Below are 19606 nucleotides of genomic sequence, written 5' to 3' on the forward strand. Positions count from 1 at the left end.
CATGCAACACAACCCAGTATAACACCATTTTGACATTTTATGATTTTTGACCTCTTTTTGCTGTTCTATACCTTATTAGCTTGCCTATACTGTACCTCAGTATGCTTGAGTTTTAAATAAATCATATTCTTTAGTCTATGAGCTATGCTATTATTTGAAATACGCTACTTTCTAAAATTTACACACTAGACACATTAAGTGGATTTGCACAAAGTATATCGGGGTCGGTACCAGCCTGGATCTTCCTCCAAGTTCTCATTCGTGCAGTACTACATTTGCTCTGAGGGGCAACAGTGAGGCGAACGTGTCACAATGAAGCAGCAGCAGCAGCAGTAGAAGAAGAAGACTGCTAGCATTTAAACAAATATGGCGCTACTAACAAAAAAAGTAGACATGGAACGGACTTTTAACAGCGACTGGATAAGAAAATATGCATTTGAAAATGCTGTGGGGAAACCTCAATGTTTACTTTGTTACGAAGGAGTAGAAGCTGCGGGGACAGTCAGACAAAACGTCACAACTTTGAAGTCCATCCGCTGTTTATTGACGGGTTCTGGAGTTTTACATTTGGACCTGTGCAAGACTCTGGGACTTAGTGACTTTCTTCAGTACAGGTAGAGTTTATATAGACAGCCGTCCCTCGCCACATCGCGGCTTCACATTACAGTTTTCCCCAAATAAATCATGGTTGTTTCCTGGTTGACTACGACCTATTAGTAACAAAAATAGACACGTTTAAGCAAAATGTATGCATTTGTTGGCCCAAATTAGTAATTTGCAGGCATAAAAATGACAAAATGATGTAAAATACAAATATAAGGCATTCAGAACTTTGAAAGACACCTTCTGGTATGTAGTGTGTCGTTCATACATTCACGTACTAATATCCTTGGGAAACAGGCACCAAAAACAATGGCATTGTACAAAAACACATTGTTTTTGGTGCCTAATTATTTCCCCAAGTATATTAGTGCGTGTGGGAATGCATACACGCGAGGAATTAATTTTCTTTATAGAAAGGCGCTTTATGAAAGTAAGTACATTTACTTGTATTCTAGCGCAGCATTGACCCATCCAATATGGCGGCTACGTTGACGTACGACTCAGCGGTCGATGCGGAGTCTATGTCTAACATTTGAAACTTACCAGTTAAATCAAATACATTACTATTAGAAATACCATTGTTAAATTATACGTATAGTATCAGTATTTTATAATTATTACATTGTAAAGAGTTACTGGAAAACTATCGCTTTCACTCCGATTTGGTCCGGCCCTTTTAGCAGGGCGGGAACCACGCAGGTTCTGAAATTCTATCAGCTGTGAAATAAGCATAAGAGTCAGAGTCCAAAGTTATAGTTTTACAATTTTAACAGGCACGAGTACAAGCAATTGTAATGCCAGCGCTGGAGAGAGCGATTAGCTGCCAGTGAAGGTCTAGCTAAGTCCACTCCATCTAAAGAGGAGCTCTCCTCTGACATCCGTCAAAGAGGTGGTTCAATGAATGTAAACTTTCCTTGTTTAGTTGTTGGGATATTAGCGTAACCTGGTTCCACACAGTCTTGGTTGGATAACTAAGTGCTCCTCAGACAGAAGGGTGGCTTATCTAGAAACTGTGTGTGTGTGAGATCACTACGAGGACAGTGTGTGTTTGTTCCAGTGAAAGGTCTTGCGATCGTGTCTCATGTCTCTGTGGTAGACAAGCACAAACATGATGCCTTACTTATCTAAAGACTGGAAAATGTTCCATTCCTAACACTGATTGCCAGCCTGAATAGAGTACAATTGGCTACGTAGCAGTCTGAATTATTAGCAGACATTAATTTGTGCAGGGAGTTTGTTTGTGGCTTCCATTATTTTATTGCTTGTTAAAAAATAAAACTCCCAAGACATGGCTGTAAAAAGTTAACCAGACCCCAACAGGTGGTTTTAGTCATAAAAATAGAATAAGTCACTCATTCAGTCTTCAACAATGCTCATCATTGCACTCAGTTTCAGTTTGCAGGCCAACTCTTCTTCCTGGCTTGCTACAATCTGCTGCTGAAGGCGCTTCAGTTGCTCCGTTAGGGATGATGAAGCGCTTCTCTTGGACCACTCGTCCTTCTCCGCTGGCACAAAAGCTCCCTGGAAACAATGACTCTTCAGTTGTTTTCATTCCTTTTTCAACATCTTTTATGCGGTTGCTTTCTTTTTCCCCCAATTAGAATAGCTAATAGCTGTGATCCTAAATAAGAATCTTCTGTACAAAATTACCATGAATGTATTATGAATATGTCACACCTGTGTGAAAGCGGCGTGTTGATGCTTAGCTGGGTGCGCTTGCTTTAGAAGCGTGGGCATGGAGAGCAGGATGGAGGATGGAAGGAGAAGAGGTGTGGACCAGTCGTCTAAGGAATCACCGTCTAGCCATTGTTGAAGCTGATGTGTACTCCTAAAAATATTTTTTTAAAAAGACAGTGACGTATACGTCACATGTCAGTAAGTATGCAAGACATTTCTTGTGTGCTACAGCTCTACCTTTCGCTTTCGGCCTTTTCCTGCTCTAACGTCTGCAGCACTTTGTGGGCCAGCGCCTCTACTCTAGTGGGCGTGTGAGAGGTATCCAGGGGTGCTGTCTGGGCCTCCAGTGGCTCCACCACACTGGTGAACAATCGTTGTCTGAACGGCAAGCTTTTAGGCGTGGCACAAGCAGCTGGACTTGCCCTACAGGGGGTGGCAAATAGAAGATCAGTATACTGCTTCCTATTATAATGTATCAATGGATGAGGGAAGAATTCAAAAGGTGTTTTTTTTATTTTTTAATATATCAAAATATATACACTACTTGTATGAGAAAGTGTCTCCAAATGTTTGAGTGGTAGGCTATACAGGTATAATGTAAGTTGTTCTGTGGGGTGGTGGTGTTTTTTGGGGACACCTAGTGGCCGCAATAAATCATTGCATTGAGCTTGTGACGCAGTTAGGCACAGAAATTGACTGATAACAGAGCAGGGGTGTTCAAACTTTTTCCAGCGACGGCCACATACTGAAAAATTAAAGGATGCAACTTTGCCACTTTGATTTTTTGTCCAGCAACATACAGTATGTAGATATGCTACGAGGTTGTATACATTTCAGGAAAAAACTGCATCTCAGCTTTGTGAAATTGGTGAAAAAGCCTATTATTAGTATGAACTTAAGTCTTTTTGTCCCACTTTTGCTGGTGTTTTTTAAAATGTTATTTTACACTTCAATAATCTTTTATACATTTTCTTCTCATGGTGTGATTTTTTTTTCCATATTTTTGACTTTATTCCCATAATATAACTTTTTCCCCATCCTAATTTTCCAAAAATGACAACTTGATTTTGTTTTTTTTTTCCTCATAATATGACAATTTTAAAAAATATTTGAAAAATTGTTAAAATTTTAACTTTAAATGACTAAATTTATTTTTCCTCAAATTATGAATTTATTCTTGTCAAATTTTGACTTCATTCTCGTCAAATTACTTCTTTCCAGTTCTGCTTTTCAACTGTTTGAACTTATCATCATAATATGATTAATCAATGATACAATCATGTTATTCTCATAAAGTTAACATTTTTTCCCCATTTTTTTCTCGTAAAATTACAGCTGTTTATTTGTCCCATTTCTGCTGCCCCCCCCCCCCCCCCCAACTATTTAAACGTTATTCTTGTATATTTTATTTTTGTAATATGTTTTAATTCCCACATTTTGACTTCCTTCTTGTAATATTAGAACTTTAACCAGATTTTCACAAAATTACAACTATTTGTTTTGTTTCTGATATTACAACTTAAAAAAAAATTGTTTTGATTATTTCACCTTTATGCTACTAAAATGTTATTCTTCCTCATATTGCGATGTTATTCTCATAAAATTGTGACATTTTTGACTTTATCCATGTAAAGTTACTGCTGATTTTTCCGATTTGCTGCTGCTGTTGTTGTTTTTTTTCTTGTTAAATTAGGTTTTTCAAATGTGCCACGGGCCAATGAAAAAACAGCCGTGGGCCGCAAATGGCTCCGAGGCCGTGCTTTGGACACCCCTGATACAGCACATACTGGACGCTTTTTGTTATGGAATACTTTCTAATACGCTTCTGCCTGTCTGTAAGTAATGTGCAAATATAACATGATCATACCTGTGTTGACTGAGAAATGTGGTTTTTGAGACAGCAGTGTTGTGTAATTAGGAGGTTAAAATGCAACAGTGTAAAATGTGTACCCTTTGTCGTGGTGTTTGTCCCGGGGGGTCAGTCTGGCGGCCTTCATCCACTCTTCAGGTGGCTGGAAGCCCTTTAACGACTCGCTGAGATAGTAAACCAGAATCTCCCCATCCTCTGTCAGAGCATCTTGAATCAAGACAAATACTTCATGTTAAGATCATACGATATTAGCAGTCGAAACCGCAACAAACATCCCTACCTTCACAGACAGGAGGTCCGGGGATCTGCCAGTCCTTTAGCTTGTGGTCAATGCAGATGAACAGCGCGTCAACCCAAGGGATCTGACTGTACGCAGGGCACATGGCGTCGTGGTCGTCATCCCAGATGCTAAAGCTCTGCCTGGAAGCACTTCTTCTGTGCTGCCCTTTTTGCCTGACACGCTCTAGTAGGTTTTCCAGACGCGACATGATAAGGGGCCGGTTGCCGTGTGTCACTGGGATGTGAGCAGCATAGGAGTAGATGCCCGAGCAGAGCTCTGACCATGTGTCTGGAGAAAAACAAGAATGAATATAGTGGAATAACTACATTTCTGGTATCTGCTGTACACGATTTACCTGTGGTAGAAAGTCGCCTCCACTGCGGCAGCTGCAGGCTGAGGATGGTCCTGCGTAACCAGGCCAGGTGTGGGCGGCTGTTCCAGCCCAGATGAGGAACAAACTCCCTGGTGTCAGGCAGGCAGAACTCGCCGGGAGGCCACGAGATGCCGGAGAGCTCCTGGGATGACACTTTGTCTGCGATGTGGCGGATGACGGCGTTGTACAGCTCGACGACGGGAGCGGGATCCTGAGGAAGGAGCCCTGCGGTGGCCCATTCCTGGCAGTGGGCGGAAACCCTGCGACTGAACTCCTGACTCAAGGTGACCTCCACAAGATGCATCAGGGTCTGGCAGGAGAGCGGGATGAATGGCGGTGCACGAGGCAGCAGCCAATGTATAGCGCGGTTTAGCTAAAAAAACAAAAACAAAGCATGAATGTAACAATGTTTTCCAAAATGCAGTCAGTATCTGGTGTGACCGTAACATATGCCTGTTCAGAACACACACGTTACCTGTTTGGATCCCTGCGTATCATTTGTGCTTTCTGGTATGAACAGCAACGTGTATTCCGATATGAAGCCATCCTTCACAAGGGTGGGCAGCATCAGTTCTGTTGCACGCAAAGTAGAAGAGGGCAACACAGTTTTGAGTCAAACATCACCCCTTTGGTCTGTGAACATCAGTACAGCACAGAGTAATAGTGTCAGCAGCTTGGTTGGGTCTGTATAGATCATCAATATGTAAGTGACAGGTGGATTTCCGCAAAGTATGATTCCTGATTTAGAAATGGAATATTTTCATAGTTGGAGCATAGAAAACCTATTTACGACCTTCTAAATATGGATTTTAACCTTACAACCCTCTAGACATGAAAGAACACCACTATTGTCACTTATACACTGCTATTACCCGATATAGTAGATACTGTATATAAGATGGAAAATAAGCCACAAAACATAGTAACATTGTTGTTCCTCTTTTTGTGCAATACTTCCTCATAAATGTAACATTACTGACACCTAGTGACCAATGTAGCAATTATGTACCAATTATTTAGCCATTTGAATGCTTGAAAATGCTTAACTGAGGCAAACTTTGCTAAAATACGCATATTTGAAAAACCATGATTGAGTGAATCTGCAAAATTCAAAGTGCGACGTGCTGAGGGACTACTGTATGTATACTGGATTACTGTGGGGGGGGGGTCGCTAGACACCCAACTCACGAGACGAGATGATACACGAGATTGGGTCCACAAGAATGAGACAAGACTAACATTCATTTTAAGAAAAGTACAATGAAAAAATATAGCTGGATGATAATGACGCTGAACAATATTTGTTATTATTTTTATTATTAATGTTTTTTTGTTTTTTTTAGATTAAACCACTGTTGCGCTAATATATAATAATAATAATAATAAAATAATATAACACTAATGTAATATTTCCTTTAATGTCAGGTGTCACTATAAAGTTGCAGAATTTATTTTCTCACAGGCAATTAGTCTGTCAAACTTAAAGATAAATCTATGCTTTTATTAGTTATTAGTATAGACATTTTAGCCTTTTTGCTCTATTTTCCCACATTTCTGTAATAAGCCACGTTCCACAGATGGCCCCTGGACCATACTTTGGACACCCATGCGTGTTCAGCAAGTCAGACTGGCAAAGGTGAGCCTTTGCCAGGTGTTGGAGGAGTATGTCCAAGCTCTGCCTTCTTGGTTCTATCGCTACAAGGGCTGGGTTGCATTGTGAAGGTGTTTATGCAGCTTTCAGACAGGCATTGTACGGCGGGATTTATGTTCAGTTGGAGGTGCGTGCAGCGGGTACTTCAAGCAAGAAACACTTCCTGACTTTCACTTTTCCTGCGCACCCTTACTCGCTAAATATAGCGACCATGTCGCTAAATTGTCAACACACATCTCTTCTACATATGACGTGTGTTAAAAAGTCAAACCGGTGATCGCGGGAGCTTGTAAAGTTGGCGCGTCAACAAATGCAAACATGCGTAAATAGAACCGCTCAATGATTAAGGGTGCAGACGAGTCCGAACATCCACGTGATCACATGTAGAACTCCTACAACTTCTGCTTGGACATAAAAAAAAAAAACGCGGCAGCGGTTCAGCTTCGATGGAAAAAAACAGCCACGTCACTCTGTGATGTTTGTAAATGAATGTGAATTGTTTACCTTCGTCAAGCGTCTCAGCATTGCAGGTGCCAGGGACCAGAATAACCAGAGGCAGCGGGCAATGCCAGGCGCTAGCTTGCTGCAGCTGCTTGAGCTGAAGCAGAGCCGAGAGCATGGTGACGTCCCGCTCGTCACGCTGGGGGGTCTCTGAGGCGGGTGCTGTGGGAAGCAACATGATCAGCGCCGCAGTCCCTTGCAGCTCCAAGCACTCCTCCATTTCTGCCAAGCAGTCTTCAGTCAGGGGACCTCTCGACACCTGGAAGATGAAGACACACAAATGAGTCCGAAAGACAGGTGTGGCCATGAAACATCCCATCTACTCGCTCTATTTCTACATTCACAAAAGCTGATTGTTGGAATGTCCTGGCTTGCCGACTTACCTTGACACTGATGTGAACCTTGTGGGTGCGCTGCGCGTGCTCCTTGATGGTGTTTGACAGGAAGAGGGTCTGCAGAGTGCCGTCCTGTTGTTCATCCACGAGCTTTGACCCCTGACCCCCACCAAGCTTCACTTCCAGCCAGTCTGACAGGATCCTTCAAAGAAAATGGTCATTTGTGAGTACAGGTGAGTACATCCCTTCATGATGTCTCCCAATCGTGATGGCAATGCGTCGAAGACAGTTAAAGTGAAGAGTGAAGTGAAATTAGACATTGTAAAATGCTGAAGAAGTGGAGAAACACTGATCAAGACTGGCTGTGTGCCCGGTCCGAGCTGCTTAAACGCCGCGATCATCATCAAGGGGAAAGATGATATCCTTGAACATGAAAGGATCTGCTCTTAGGAAATGGACAGTGACAACTAAGCAGTGTAGCAGTCTCGTTATCGAGACTAAGCCAGTCTCTCCATCTCTTGAAACGCCCCTTCCGGTTGCAAGACAACCACAGTGACACAAATAAGCTAACATCTGCATCGGCTCCCAAAAAATCTATATCGGCTGGGCTCTAATATACAGTATGTACAGTCATCCCTCGTTTATCACGGTTAATTGGTTCCAGACCTGACTGCAATAAGTGAATTTAAATATCAATAAATGTACTATTTTCGTAGTCAGAGCATAGAAAATCTATTTATGATCTTATACAGTTTTTTTAACATTATTATAGACATATTATAGAGGCCTCTAGATATGAAATAACACCCCTATAGTCACCTTTACCCTCCTATTACCCAATATAGAAGACATAATAATGAGGAATACGCCATCTTAGACATAAATAATATAAGATAGACTCACAAATTAGCACTGACAGATCCTGCGTTGGATATTGTCTCATCAGTGTAACGTTACTGACACCTAGAGACCAGTGTAGAATACGAGTATACTGCCGCTGTGGAGAGACTCACGTTGCACTACAATCGCTTTATTAACATGCAGAGAACATATTAGTGAACATTCACAAAGTCACTCTCTGCACTGCAGCAGCACTCAGCTGCAGCCCTGTTGCCAACTCCTCTGTAAGAAAAGTAGCTACTGGCTGTCCTAGAAGTCGCTAGATGACGTCATTGGCTAATTTGCACGTTAGTTGCATGATACTTGTAGGAAAGACAAAAAAAAGTGAGTAAAACCACCATTATGTTTACAACTACAAATAAATTTTAAATTGGCTATCACTTTATCAAAATAAAATCATTTAAATATTTGATCTCGTACCAGCGCCTCTCAATGTCTAGACAGCTAATAATTACACCTGAACTCGCCTCCAGCCACCACCTTTTATCTTACAGTTAGGACTGCTTGCTTAATCCATCACACAACGTTCTTCCATCCCACGTTCTGACACACTGACAGGTAAGTGACGGAGTCCGAATGGGGCTTGACGGTAATGAGTAGTCATTTAATGAAGATTAAGAAACATTTACATTTTAGATCCCGTTCTGTAAAACAGGGCAAGATCCACCCCGGCGGCATCGCACCTTGCGCATGTGCGATTCATGAGCACTTCGGATGCGTAGAGCTCCACTCTGCTCTCAGTGTGCCGAGGGAGCTGACAGCGCACTGACCACTTTGGGGCGGCGCGGACCTCTCAGCAGCACCCGCTGCTGCTCAGTGACAAGAGAAACTGAACACTTTTAAGTCTCCAAATACCAGAAAAGCCTCCAACGACGCCGCAAAAAGTCGCTAGGTTTGTCGCTGTTTGCTTTTGAGAAAAGATGTTACCAAGAGAGTTTGGAAAGTCGCCAGATTTAGCGACAAAGTGGCGAAGCTGGCAACTGTCAACTCGAGCAGCTGACATCCCAGGCCCCGCCTCTTAAAGCCACAGATACTGTATGACACTTCATATCACATCTTCAGAATGCTTTATAATTCTATTTATGTTCATTTAGCCATTTTAATGCTTGAAAATGCTTAATTTATTATTTCATTTATTTTTTAACTAATAATAGGCTGTAATCAACCATGCAACAGCGATCATACATTTTTCAAAAACTGCGATAGAGCGAGAGTGCGATGTTCGGACGGCGATGTAGCGAGGGATGATTATGTATTTATGCCTTTAGACTTGAGGGCAGCTACTCACCTGTTTGCCGGGCTGGCTACATTCTCATGGTCACTGGGGAGAAGGACAACTGCTTTCCAGAAGATTCTGTCGGGTGGGTTGGGGAGATGTTCTGTCACCAGCGCTGGCAGGTCGAGCGGCGCCCACACCAACTCTCTGAGACATACGTTAAAATACACAAATAAATAAATAAAAAATGTCGTCTCGCCCTGCGATTGACTGGCAACCAGTCCAGGGTGTACTCCGCCTCCCGCCCGAAGTTGGCTGGGATAGGCTCCAGCATACCCCCGCGACCCTAATTAGGCTAAGCGGCATAGAAAATGGATGGATGGCAAATGTCATCACTTGAAAGCATGACTTACTCAAGAAGCTGCTGATAGAAGCACTGGACTCTCATACGGTGGACTGCTAACTGTCTGCTTTTTAATACCCTGTAAATAAAGACACACAAGCGTTATCAATATTGACAGAGCAGAAAGCATGTGAAAATAAGACTGAATACCTGGTGCTGGACAAGGACAGCCTTCCTCCGTTTCCCAGGTTCACCATCCCACAAGCCAGATCCTCTGTGGACTGCTGTGCCGGAGCACTGGGAGCCAGCGCCTTCAGCTTGAAGCGAGGGTCCACGAAGCAAGGGGCCGCTGGAAAGCCTCTCATCTGTCTCTTGAGCTGCCGACGTACTGCCACCACGTCACGCCACCTTACGGTTGTACGGATGATGAGGCACAGAAAAAGAGGAAGGCCGGATAGTCATTATTCAACAAACACGACATCTCGCTTCTAGTAGACTTCTTTGCCTACCTTTTGATGTACTTGCGAGCACGTTGCAGCTCAGCCATGAGGATTTCTTGGACCAGCAGGGTAATGTCTGCTTCTAAAGTCTCCTCAATTAAACCAGTGCAGACCGCTTGAGAACATTTAGCCACATGCTGTGCTTTCTCATTCACTGCTTGCCTGAATAACAACAAATATTTTCATGTGTTATTCTCACACAGCCCTATAACATACGTATTGAAACCCCAAATCAGTTGAGTTGAAAAAAAACTTTGCACTAAGCCTTACTGGAACACTGTGGAGGCAGTCTCCTGGATAGTCTCATCTAAAACTTCCAGCATGATATCCGTGTACAAAGACATGCGGAACTTGGCCAAGAAGGCCTCATGCTCCTTTCTCCTCCTGGAGTAAACATAAAAGACACGTTATGTAGGCGTTTATATATGTATGTGTGTGCTTCATTCTATCACACCTTTTTAAAATATTTATTAAATCACGCTGTTTCGTGGTTGAATACGGCCTATTAGTCAAAATATGCATATTTAAGCAAATTCTACATATAAACATGGCAAAATGAAGTAAAATACAAATATAAGGCATTCAGAAGACGCATTCAAAGACGTGATGATGTGTAGTATTCCGCACTGGTCACTAGGGATCTGTAATGTTACATTGATGAGACAATAGCCACTGCAGGAACAAGAAGAAACTCTCCCAATGCTAACGTGTTAGTCTATATTACGTCTTATATGACTTACTTTCTCTTATTATGTCTACTATATTGGGTAATAGGAGTGTAAAGGTGACTATAGGGGTGTTATTCCATGTCTAGAGGGCTCTAATAATGTAAAAAAAAAACATATTTAGAAAGTTGTAAACAGGTTTTCTCTGCTCTAACTATAAAAATATTACATTTACATATAAAGAATCCTGCTTTGCGGAAATTAATTTATCGCGGTCAAGTCTAGAACCAATTAACTGCGAAAAACGAGGGTTGTTCGATCATAACAGCTGACCAGTATTGACATAAAAATGAGATATCATATCGGTAATGGTATTTCTGCAAATATGAGTGACACCTCATCAAACTGCAAAAGCTTGCTAGCTCAGTATGTCTGCAGCCTTGCCATTATTTCCGAATTTTGCCTTCGGATAAAATAAATATGCAACTTGCAATGAGTGTAAAGCCCTGGTTATACAAGGGGGGAGTAAAGGCGTCTTCCTTCAATACTTCTCATCTAATATCACACCTTAAGGATGCATCTTTTTTTTTTATCTAAATAGTAGTAGTTTTAGTTTTTATTAACCATTGAAGATGTACATTGTATTATTGTTCCATCCTGGAAGAACCGTTCAAATAAATCGTCAAGGAATGACATGAATAAGACATTCAAGCCCATTGTGACCTCCACGGCTTAAACATACCTCGCTTCCTCAATCTTCCGTTTCTCTTCAGCCACGCGCTCTTGTTCCAGCTGGAGCTCGGAAGAAGACAATTCCTGCAGCATTCGTCCTAGAACCTCACTCAGCAGCGACTCTGACTGCACACTGCTCTCACTGCAGTATTGAAAGAAAAATACGTTCATGGCCAGTGACAATGATAACGTCAGTTTTACTCTAAACACAATGTTGGCGTAATAGTTCATATGAACTTACTCTAGAGCTGTTGCGACATAACTGGCACCATCAGCCGCCACCTCCCTTGTGGAGGTCACGATTATTTCCTCAATCAAACTGTCCACTTCGGCCATAATGTCCTGGCGATACAAACATTTGGCACATGTGAAAAAGACAATGACATCAAATGTGTTTTCCTGAACTATGTAACACAAAGCATGAGCAAGACCTCATCACTGAACACTGGCTGAGGTTTGGGTGCAGGTGATGGTGCGTTGACTTGGGGAGGCTGTGAAATAGGCTGGAAGAGCTGCTGAGCATCTGCAGGGGGAACCAAACTGTGGAAGGAATCGCTGGGCTCTTCCGTCTTATCCGGAACAGCTGGTCGCAGCCCTAAAGCGTCTGCAGGCCTGGGTGGTGAGAGTTGCGTCTGCAATTCAGCCCTGGGCGGGGCCTTAAACTCCACTCTGGCAGCAACGGCTATGAAAAATAAAGAACGGCAATGGGATTTTTTATGTTTTTCATGTAAATGATGTTTATATATATGTGTATAGATATAAAATGATGTGTTTGGAGATTCCGATATGCCTAACACAGGGGTGTCCAGAGTGCGGCAAGGGTATATATAACACACACACACACACACACACACATACAGTATATACATACTATATATGTATATACATACATACATACATACACACATATACATATATATCTACACACACACACATATATACATATATATTCCTATACACACACATATATATATATATATACACACACACAGTACACATACATACATATATACACATATACATACACACACACACATACATATATATACACATGCACACATACATACATATACATACACACATACATATATACACATACATATACACATACACACATACATAAAGCACACACACAGTATATACACAGTAGATAGATACTTTCTTTACCTCCAAGAGAAATTCACACAGCTGACACATATTTATATATCACAAAGCTGAGATGCAGTTGTTTCTTGAATCTACATAACTTCTTAGCATTATGAAATATCAAAGTGGCCCTTGCATCCTTTCATTTTTCCGTATGTGGCCCTTGTTGGACAAACGTTTGGACACCCCTGGCCTAACAAATGCCTAATAATTAGTGCAGAATGAGAAGATTTCCTCAACAGCAATGTTGCATGCTGTGTTCTTGGCCCCAGCCTGCAGCTTGAATGCAACTGTAGCATCCAAGCGTCTGCATAAGAACAACATCATACCTTTAAATGGATCCAGCACAGGCTCAGCCATCGGGGCCTCTCCTCTGAACTTGTTCTGGGAGTCAAAGCTACAGACGGGTACATGCTGAGGAGGCTTGGGGAGGAGGCCTCCATTCACAACCTCTCCGATCAGTGTTGTCTTTTTAGCCAGAATGATCTCCGACTTCTTCTGGGACAGCAGCTCCGGCTCCTGATAGGCTATCCGATTTAGATCAACCAAACTGTCAACAAAATGTTAAGTCAGTCAAGTGCACAGTCATCTATTTCAGGCTGATTGCGTTACTACATGTGATCTATTATTAATTGGCCTCACATTCTCGGTTTTGACGGCCCGAATTTATGATGAAAAAAAAAAAGAAATGTACATTTGACCGCTGTGAAGCCCCTAACTGATTATGATACAGTACACTACGTACTATAAATGCTTTCAACTAAACAATAAACTAAACACTCACCCATCGCTGACGTTGAGGCTGTACTGCTGGATGAAGTCAGTCGCTTCTGCGGCACTGCGGAACATTAACATTCGAACGACGTCTTCCACTGGAAAAGCCGTCGAACGTGGACCCACAGTGTGGGCAATGTTCAGGATCTTTAATGCTTTTGCTCTGACCTGCACACACACACATTCAGAAAAATCACCAGAACTGAAGCGTGACATAATAATAATAATATATCAAGTTATTTTCCCACAATATTTATTGTTGATTTTTACATACTGAACTGGAAGGAGTAAAGTAGTTATGTTAAATCAAGTTTGCATTTCATAATTAAGTAATTCGAACATTCAACAGTGTCTGAACAAGGGAAAATTAACTAAGAATGGTAAATACGAAAGCAACACAAAAAGGGTGATGTGTGAGAAGTTTGAGTCGCAGATAGTTTGGACATAAATAGTGTAAATGTAACGTAATGTTTTGTTCATTTATGTTTATGCTTAAATATGCATCATTTTGACTAATAATAGGCAGCATTCAACCATGAAACAGCATGATTTGTTAATTATTACACAGTACTCCCTCGTTTATCACAGTTAATTGGTTTCAGACCCGACCATGATAAGTGAATTTCTGGTGTATGGAATATTTTCATAGTTGTGGCATATAAAACCTGTTTACGACCTTCTAAATACAGCATTATTAGCGCCCCCTAGACATGAAATAACACGCCTGTAGTCACCTTTACCCTCCTATTACCCAATATAGTAGACATAACAAGAGAAAATAAGACATAAATAAGACTCATGCTGCAATAAATGTGCTCCGGATGTGTGGACAGGAAGTGACGTTGGGGATTCAGAGTTGCGTTTTAGCTGGGCATGGCTTACGGCCACAACAGTAGCCTGTGTTATTATTATGATTATTTTTATTTTGATTGTTATGTTATTATTATTGCCCCTGTTGTGAGATCATCCATCCCGTTGTTCCGGCGATCAAGTCTGGTGCTTGTGTTTCTCACCGAACATTACAGTAACATTACTGACAGCTGGTGACCAGTGTGGAATAGTACATATCGCCGTGTCTATGAATGCGCCTTCTAATGCCTTATATTTGTATTTTATTTCATTTAGCCATTTTTATGTTTGAAAATGCTTAATTGAGGCAAAAAATGTTTGGGTTTTTTTTTTACCAATGGACCATATTCAACCACGAAACAGCCTGATTTATTCATTAAATTTGATTAATTTGATTTTTACATACTGATTTGAAAGGACTAACATTTGTGTTAAATAAAGTTTGCATTTCAAAATTACATATTTTGAACAAGACATTCGACAGTGTGTGAAAATGAACTAAAAATGGTTACGTATATCAAAGAAACAGGACATAAATAATTTTTTTTGCTTGAAAGTACTTCAATTTCGGCATAAAATGTAGAAAATTTGCTTAAATATGCATATTTTTCGACTAATGATAGGTCGTATTCAACTATGAAACAGCATGATTTGTTAATAGATTTTTCAAAAACGTGAAGCCGCAATATTTGCATCACAGAGTGGCGAGGGATTACCGTAGCGGACAATATCGGTATATTGGATATCAGTAAAAAACAAAAGCTCCATCGACTACAATGAAGAATTAATCATGGGCTCAAAATGTACTGACCTGATTGAAATATCTGTGTAGGAGGCAACTGGCCAGGTAAGATGCTTTTTTCACCAGCTTGAAGAAACGCACAAAGTTGTTGCTGTTGAGTGCGGCGAATGCCTGCACGGCAAAATGCACTTCAGAAGAGTTGCGTACTTCATCGCGGAATTGTTGGACCTGACTGCATGGGCAGGATGAAAGTAGTTCGTTAATACATGTGGGTTTAAAAACACTGTCAAGAAAATATGTGTGTAAATATGATTCGGAGAGCCGACCGTAAGATATCGCCGTCATTGAGCTTGAGCAGGACACTGTACTGGCGGAACTCCGCCTCTCCAGGGCAGTAGATGTGACGGTCCTTCAGGTCCTCATACATCTCTTTCAGGCTCTGCAGGCACTTTGTCAGGTTCTCATTGTTGATCTTGGAGTCGAAGACAGACATGGGCTCTTCGCAGAGGTGGTGAGCACAATGGAGGTGGAAGCGCGTACACTTCTCTATGAGCGAGACCGTGTGCGGGCAGCACAGACGCTGCTGGGTGATGTCCTGTTGAAGAGAGGAAAACGTGCCCCGGTTGTGAGGTCAGTTTGAAAGACAAATGTTTCAGGATGAGGGTGTATAAAGCATTGTAATTAGGGCCCTATGAAATCACTTTTGTTTTTCCCAAAATCCTTTTCATTTTGTAGAATTCTGTTGTTGTTTTTTTTTTTTATCTTTTACACTTATTTTACCAGCATAGAGTGTGTGCTTTTTGGGTTAGTGAATAAAATGCAAAACTCCATACATTTATTGCCGCAATAAATCACCGGCCATAGGGTTAGGGTTTAGACGAGCTGGGTGCAAGAATAAGCGAACTTCTCGTTTTATTTCACTCGGAACTTGCATGACGTCAGCAGGTATCGTAAAAAAGTTCGCTTGCATTAACAAGCGGTAAAACAACACAGTGTGAACACACTCATACAGTCCGAGTCGTACGCACACACACAACACGGCCGCTGATAAACTAAGCTAGCCACGCTAGCTTCCATTCACGCTCCGTAAGAGAGGAGTATTTACAGTACGTTTCTTTCACCAACTTGTTGTTTCAGGCCGCCGTTTCGACACGTTTAGTTTGGGAGGGGGTGGGTTTGTGATGAGTAGTGAGCCGTTTGTGAGGAGCGGATCGATACCGGCTCTTCGTGCTCTAAAGTCGATTCTCAAATCAAAATATTGATACTTTAGTTATTTGAGGTCATTTTTGTCTGAAAGAATTGTCTATTGAAAGGATGACCGACCATAAACGGAGCCATAATTCATTCTTTAAGTAGTTCTTAATAATTTATCATTTATTTGAATGGTTTTATTATTTTACTTTTGTTTTTTTATCGTTGAAAATACAATTTTCACATAATTTATATGATTTTGTCCTGTTTTTTCTGTTGTTTTATATTAGCTTGGCTACATTGTAAATCACCCCACTACCTCAGTGTACTTCAGGGTTTTAAATAAATAAATGAATTGCTGTAATTATTAATTAATGAATTTATTTCACTAATAAATTAATGGAATGTCTTGTATTCTTTATGCTATGATCTGAAATACACTACTTTTTAAAATTCACCAGACATATTATTTGATTTTTGCACAAAAGTATCGGTATCGCCGATACCAGCCTGGATTTGACTCAGCATCAGACCGGAAACGAGATCAGTGGTATCGCACATCACATAGTGATGAGATTGGGCTACGATTCAGCAGTCCGCTGGGGAAGTACTTCCCCACACAAACTCCTGATGACGACAGCATGTCCGTTTCCACAAGATTACACGTTTAGGGGTAGATTCCGTTCAAATCGGAAATCATAGGGCACTATGTAAGACACATTTATCCAAATTGATTCACTTCTGATCCATTCCCGATACGTCATTTGGATATCAGCTGAGACAGATACAACTCCAGTTTCTTTAATATGCAACCACTCCAAAAGAATGTCAGCAAATGTCGTTAGAGGAATATCAGCAAACTTAGCTGTCTGCATACATGAAGCGCGCGCGTGCGCGCGCACACACACACGCACACACAGACACAGACACGCTCAGTGTGCCACGTTCTCAGCTTCACAGACACACAACGCAGAACTCTTAACATCGCACATAATGTCTGGGTCGCTACATTGTCATTATTGATTTTTTTTTTTTTTTTTTTTTTTTTTTTTTACACGAGGCTGCAATAAACACCCCTCTACAGGCAAGTATGATATTGTAGCGACCCGGACGTTTTGTGTAGCGTTAAGACTGTTTTGTGGGGCTGGGAACGCGTCAGGTGTGGAGACAGCTACGTTGGCCGACAACATTAAAGCACAGACACGGCTCATGGATCGGAATTCTCCGCAGGTCGTATCAGAGATTTCCGATGAACAAATTACCCCTGGTGGATCGGATCGGCCCCATCCCTAATTTCTATCCATGTGGGGGTAAAGATACAGTGTGTGACAATTGTCCATCAGCATTTTCACCAAATTCATTCATCTGAATAACGTCCTACCTTCCGGATGCCACGGGTCCTGTTCCAGACAAAATCATACCAGTCCCGCAAGTTGTCATGACCCTGGTCCATGACCTGGGTGACCAGGTAGTCCATGGTCATGATGAGCACTGGCAGGGGGCGTAGCTCATGGGGAAGGGGCTCCTCCTGGTCAGCTGATGAACGACTGTACTCTTTGATGGCTGCTGTGTGATCCACCTGTATGCCATGTGTGAAATGGAATCAACCATTAGACATTTATATGAAGCACATTCAGGTCTGTACACAGAAAATTATAATTCATTTTATACTGACATAATACCACACAAATGTACTAATCATTACCATTTCTGTGTTTGGATGGACTTCATATATGCTCAGCTGGTTCCTTGTTTCCCTCATGTATCGCTCCTTCTCGGGACACATGTCAGGACACGTTCCCACAAACACCTTAGAGAGGTCCATGTCTGGACTTTTGGTTCGATCTAGTGTGCAAAAGTCAAGACTTGAGATTTTTCACCAAAATAAAACACGGTCAACTACATGCAGTGGTGTCCAGGGGTGGTATGCTCTCGTAAAAATAAAACAAATAAATGCCAACACGCCGTTTTTTTGTATGATTCGGTGTTTGTAATTTCTGCCAAACATTTGCTCCGGTTTTCAACAACTGTCTCAATCATCGTACAATGTTGCACGTGACGAACTACGGTAGTTCATTTGACCTGTAGTGCATCATTCGGCTGAATCTAGCGTGAGAGATCGCTTTAGCCCTTGGGTCATCTCTGGCAAAATGTTTGCACTTTTCAACAGCCGCGGCGATTAGGACAAGCCCCGGGCGTCGTAGCGATGCTGCCGTTTCAGGTGGGTGATAAGGTTTTTCACGTGAAACGTCTTCCTCCGAAACAGTGAAAGTTTGTTTACAAGTGAGCTCAGGCAACATTACGACAGGCCGCTGACATCACACGCAGGAGGAACAAAAAAAAGGAGAGCTTGATTTGTTAGATTTACATTATTTCATATTGGAAAATTTGCTTCGGTTTTCGTACATTTGGGTTTTCGACTGACCTTCTGAAACAAATTAATAACAAATACTGAGGTACCACTGTATTATTAGATATTACATTAATTCGCTTTGTCACTAAAATGTTTGGACACCCCCGGTCTAGTGGATAGATGGTCGCCATACCTTGGCGCAAAATCTTGTCCCTCTGCTCAAGCAGGCGGTACTTGTCCTCAGATGTTTCAGCCATGAAGCCTATGAGGGGGAGGATAGAAGAGGGAACGGGGCACTCGGTGCTCTGCGTCTCCGTGACGTTCTCTTTCTGAGTTTCAGAATCAAACTGGAGAGACCTGGCCGTGGGTGGCTTCTTCACAGGTGAGCTGTCAGACAAGATGTAAGACACAAATATTACCTTGGCTTTCCAAGATGTAGACTAACAACACTGATGCTCCAACTTAATTCCATTTTATAAAAGGCTGTAATGAACACCTCTCGACAGGCAAGAATGATGTTGTAGCAACCCTGACGTTTTGGGTAGAGTTAAGAGATTGTGATGGCCGACCCTCTCGTGTGGCCGTAAACACACCAGGTGGGGAGCTTGACTGTATGTATGTGTGTGTGTGTGTGTGTGTGTGTGTGTGTGTGTGTGTGTGTGTGTGAGAGAGGAGGACAGCTCCGCTCGCTGATACTCTTTTGGCTACATTTGCTGATATTCTTCTAGCTATCTTTGTTGACCACATTAAAGCACAGACATGGATCATGGATCGGAAATCAGGTGGTATCGGTATTTCTGATATGTGAAGTAAGTAAAGTCCGAGTCGCTCTCCACACCAACACATTCAGGAACATCGGAATTCTAGCAAATTCCAATGTAACAGTAGTCTTAACATCGCCACAG

At 41.8% G+C, this 19606-nt stretch overlaps 1 protein-coding gene across 1 annotated transcript in view; it reads right to left on the reverse strand.

Moving 5' to 3' along the window:
* The window catches only part of mcm3ap (minichromosome maintenance complex component 3 associated protein), a 27302-nt gene continuing 7696 nt past the window's right edge, over positions 1 to 19606 (reverse strand). Inside the window, exons 5-28 of the mRNA XM_054764088.1 lie at positions 18895 to 19088; positions 18054 to 18193; positions 17730 to 17927; positions 15484 to 15752; positions 15227 to 15389; positions 13577 to 13734; positions 13122 to 13342; positions 12078 to 12328; positions 11888 to 11988; positions 11657 to 11788; positions 10520 to 10633; positions 10259 to 10411; positions 9960 to 10157; positions 9820 to 9888; positions 9479 to 9613; positions 7339 to 7492; positions 6959 to 7214; positions 5279 to 5376; positions 4786 to 5176; positions 4431 to 4718; positions 4231 to 4357; positions 2518 to 2703; positions 2281 to 2431; positions 1 to 2124 (exon numbers count right to left, since the gene is read on the reverse strand). Of these exons, the coding sequence (XP_054620063.1) occupies positions 1960 to 2124; positions 2281 to 2431; positions 2518 to 2703; positions 4231 to 4357; positions 4431 to 4718; positions 4786 to 5176; positions 5279 to 5376; positions 6959 to 7214; positions 7339 to 7492; positions 9479 to 9613; positions 9820 to 9888; positions 9960 to 10157; positions 10259 to 10411; positions 10520 to 10633; positions 11657 to 11788; positions 11888 to 11988; positions 12078 to 12328; positions 13122 to 13342; positions 13577 to 13734; positions 15227 to 15389; positions 15484 to 15752; positions 17730 to 17927; positions 18054 to 18193; positions 18895 to 19088 (4312 nt within the window). The 3' untranslated portion in view covers positions 1 to 1959. The remainder of the gene's footprint in view (positions 2125 to 2280; positions 2432 to 2517; positions 2704 to 4230; positions 4358 to 4430; positions 4719 to 4785; positions 5177 to 5278; positions 5377 to 6958; positions 7215 to 7338; positions 7493 to 9478; positions 9614 to 9819; positions 9889 to 9959; positions 10158 to 10258; positions 10412 to 10519; positions 10634 to 11656; positions 11789 to 11887; positions 11989 to 12077; positions 12329 to 13121; positions 13343 to 13576; positions 13735 to 15226; positions 15390 to 15483; positions 15753 to 17729; positions 17928 to 18053; positions 18194 to 18894; positions 19089 to 19606) is intronic.

Source organism: Dunckerocampus dactyliophorus, chromosome 20 (assembly GCF_027744805.1).
Source record: "Dunckerocampus dactyliophorus isolate RoL2022-P2 chromosome 20, RoL_Ddac_1.1, whole genome shotgun sequence".
Lineage (NCBI taxonomy): Eukaryota > Metazoa > Chordata > Actinopteri > Syngnathiformes > Syngnathidae > Dunckerocampus > Dunckerocampus dactyliophorus.